The sequence below is a fragment of the Caloenas nicobarica genome, chromosome 37, assembly GCF_036013445.1.
Source record: "Caloenas nicobarica isolate bCalNic1 chromosome 37, bCalNic1.hap1, whole genome shotgun sequence".
Lineage (NCBI taxonomy): Eukaryota > Metazoa > Chordata > Aves > Columbiformes > Columbidae > Caloenas > Caloenas nicobarica.
Window position 1 is genome coordinate 1574242 of NC_088281.1, and position 3807 is coordinate 1578048.

A 3807-nucleotide genomic window follows, 5' to 3' on the forward strand; every position below is an offset into this window, starting at 1 on the left:
GGAACCCAACCCGTTAGGCTTCTTGTGGTGTTTCACCTCACCAGAAAGAAGTAATCTCACCATGATCTCCTCAATCCCAGGACTGCTGCTGGCCTTTCAGCATCTCTGACAGACATGACCATGTTCCTGCTGCTGTCCCATCATGTACTTAGGTGGGATGGACATGACAACCTGTCTCCAAGGCCTCTTCCTGGGTAGGGGCTGTGGGTACTTTGGCAGAGGTTCTTTCCCAGCCACATTCCTGCTGCTGGGCTGTCACCTCCAGAGACAGAACTGACCCCACAGTCCCCTTCACAGCCACACGCTGCTTACTGGATTAGGAGTTACCGAGACACAACTGACCTCATAATACCACACCCATCCATCCTTCTCCTTAGCAACCAGGACCCAACCAAGACTGAAGTGTGTTCTACATGGTCCTACACCTGCCCTTCTTTCCCACAGGCCCTAGACACCCATCTTGCTTCCTCACATTTTTTCAAATTTGTCAAATATATTTCCTACTAACAATGTGAGTGAAAAGCACTCCTCACTGGAACTGCTATATTTATGTTAACACTTCTATATCTCCACTTCTGCCTTTTTGTTTTTACTATTCTTCCACGTATTTTCTTCCAGAAACCTCTCCAAGGCAAAAAGTATTTCAAATCACAGAATAACTCAGATTTGAAGAGAGCCCTTGTCTCACTCATCTTGTCTCACTCTCCTGCTCAGGGCAGGGTGAACCAGGGGAGGTTGCTCGAGGCCTCCTCCCAGGTTTGCGTCATCCACAAAGGCACTGAAAGTGCATTCTGTTACATCATAGAAGGGGAGAATAAAGACGTTCAACAGTGTTGGCCCAAGTGCTGGTCACTGAGAGATGACACTGGTAACTGGCTTCATGGAGGACTTTGTACCACTGGTGATATTTGGGCTTGATGGTTCAGTCGACTTCCCACCCAGCATCCACTTCTTGAGCCCCATCAGCACCACTCTGCCCAGAAGGAGACCATGTCTGAGGCCTTGCAAACGCCCTGTACACAACATGCCTTTCTTGCCCCTCTCCACTGGGGCTCAGCAATCCCTTCCTTGTCCTTCACGTTCCTGGAAATGGCTGCAGGACGACATGTCCCATCCCCTTCTCAGGGAGGGAGGTAGGCTGGCCAGCCTGTTATTCTCCCAGTTCCTGTTTGTGCTCTTCTTGAAGGTGGGTTTGAGGTCTGTATTTTCTAAGTGCCCCAGATCCATTCTGGTTTCTACGGCACTTTTGAGAGCACAATCCAGAATCACGGGCAAGGGTGACATAGCAGACTGGAGCACTTGCAATGATCCTATCCGGGGAAGCTGAGATGAATCTCACTGGGCCACTGGGGTTTGTTCCTGGAGTCACACACAGAAACGTCAGGTTCTGTGAGGTGTTCACATCTGAGCCAGCCTCATGGACTCCTTCTGCACCCAGGGATGTTCAGAGACAGAGTCTGTCCCTTTTACACACAGAGGCAGGAGTCACAGTGTCCCTCTGGCCTCCTGCTGCCACTCCCAAAGGACAGGAGGCACCTCAACCCTGTGGTGTGTCACCCTGCTCTGCACTCATCTGAGATGTCCCACATCATGAGGAATGGACACGGGGACCTCAGTTCAAGGAAGCACATCCCAGTGGGTTGTTTCCCATGGGCTGTTACTCCCAATGTGAGTGACCTCGATGTTTGTCCCACAGGCCTTCCTGGCACTCCCAGGAATAGCTGATGGCATTTCTGCCTACTCGTGTTCATCTCACCTCATGTACATGACGTGCATGCCCATATATCATTTGAACAATGCAAACATGGACTTCTGACCTACTCATTCAGGAAAAAATTCTCAATCTGGTGTGACAGCCCAGTGCTGGAAAGGGAGGTTGTGAGGGGCCAGTCCATGACGATGCCCTGGGGCAGCTTCCGCGGGGTGTCCAGTGCACAGGGGCACAGCCCAGCCCCTGCTCTGCTGGTCCTGCAGGTCTCTGGCAGGAGGCCTGGCTGTGAGAGGACACTGCTGTGTGCCCAGCCCTGCACACACACACTGTGCAGCTGTACACTGGTGTCTGCATCTGCATGTCACTTTAGCATTTTCTACAGAGAAGCTTTGAAGAAGAGCTAAACCTTCAGGCCCTGCCCATAGGAGATCACCTTTCTTTCTGGAAAGGCTGTTGTGAGGCCAGCTCTGTCACAGCAGTGCCCATGGCCTGTCCCTGCCTGCGCTCACAGGACTGACACACAGCAGGACGGTGACCAGGCTGCCAGAGCACTCAGGCCTTGCACCAACACAAGGGATGAGAAGGAGAGTGTGGGAGTGGAACGAGAACAGCTCTGGAAGGCCAAGCGCTGGTGCTCCCTGGCAGGGCTGCCAGGCTGGACTCTTTTCCCCTCCTCCCATGCACACAGGAACTGTCCCTGCAGCTCCAAACAGGCCTTGCAGGAAGGATATGTATTGAAAAACAAGTCACTACAGGACCCTTTGTTTTGTTTAAATACACACAGATCATGGCTCCTTATTTACACAACCAGTGGTTATAAAAGAAAAGCAGAAAGTAATTTAGAAAGGGGATGACAATGTTATCACAATTAAAAAAACCATCAATAACAACAGAAAATAGAGATGAGAGGCTGGGCTTCCAACTAGTTACATTAAAACGGATACGTAGAAGGAGATGGACAGTTTATTGCTTCAGAAAACACTTAGATACGAGTTTCCACAGGGCATCCTTGAGCTCCTGGTTCCTCATGCTGTAGATGAGGGGGTTCACTGCTGGAGGCACCACTGAGTACAGAACAGACACCACCAGGTCCAGGATGGGGGAGGAGATGGAGGGGGGCTTCAGGTGGGCAAACATGCCAGTGCTGACAAACAGGGAGACCACGGCCAGGTGAGGGAGGCACGTGGCAAAGGCTTTGTGCCGTCCTTGCTCAGAGGGGATCCTCAGCACGGCCCTCAAGATCTGCACATAGGACAGCACAATGAATGCAAAACACCCAAATACTAATAAGAGACTAACCAAAAGAAGACCACGTTCCCTGAGGTACGAGTTTGAGCAGGAGAGCTTGAGGATCTGGGGGATTTCACAGAAGAACTGGTCCACGGCATTGCCCTTGCACAGTGGCAGTGAAAATGTATTGGCCGTGTGCAGCAGAGCAGTGAGAAACCCACTAGCCCAGGCAGCTGCTGCCATGTGGACACAAGCTCTGCTGCCCAGGAGGGTCCCGTAGTGCAGGGGTTTGCAGATGGCAACGTAGCGGTCATAGGACATGATGGTGAGAAGAAAATATTCTGCTGAAATGAAAAAGAGAAACAAAAGCATCTGTGCAGCACATCCTATATATGAGATAGCCCTGGTGTCCCAGAGGGAATTGGCCATGGATTTGGGGACAGTGATGGAGATGGAGCCCAGGTCGAGGAGGGCGAGGTTGAGCAGGAAGAAGTACATGGGGGTGTGGAGGTGCTGGTCACAGGCTATGGTGGTGATGATGAGGCCGTTGCCCAGGAGGGCAGCCAGGTAGATGCCCAGGAAGAGCCAGAAGTGCAAGAGCTGCAGCTCCCGTGTGTCTGTGAACGCCAGGAGGAGGAACTGGGTGATGCAGCTGCTGTTGGACATTAGCTGCCTGTGGGCATGAGGACCTGTGCAAGGAGGAAAAGACAGTGACGGTTCAGATGAGACTTCTCTGGGAAAAACCAAAGCCATTTCCCACAGACCCTCCACCCCATCACACAAAGAGACTCTCTTCTTTTTCCAGGAGAACATCCTGGCTGGAGCCCTTGTCGGTGCTTGATGAGTGTGCAATGAAGAGCAGGATC

The 3807-nt window shown here is 51.8% G+C and overlaps 1 protein-coding gene across 1 annotated transcript; it reads right to left on the reverse strand.

Annotated features, from left to right (window-relative positions):
• Positions 1–2674: 2674 nt before the first annotated feature.
• On the reverse strand, positions 2675–3607 carry LOC136001062 (olfactory receptor 14A16-like). Its single transcript, XM_065655110.1, has one exon. It carries the CDS (start codon positions 3605–3607, stop codon positions 2675–2677), a length of 933 nt encoding a protein of 310 aa, XP_065511182.1.
• Positions 3608–3807: the final 200 nt, after the last annotated feature.

Excerpts from the sequence above, each read along its gene's own strand:
- LOC136001062 (XM_065655110.1), bottom strand. The coding sequence starts at position 3,607 with ATGTCCAACAGCAGCTGCATCACCCAGTTCCTCCTCCTGGCGTTCACA.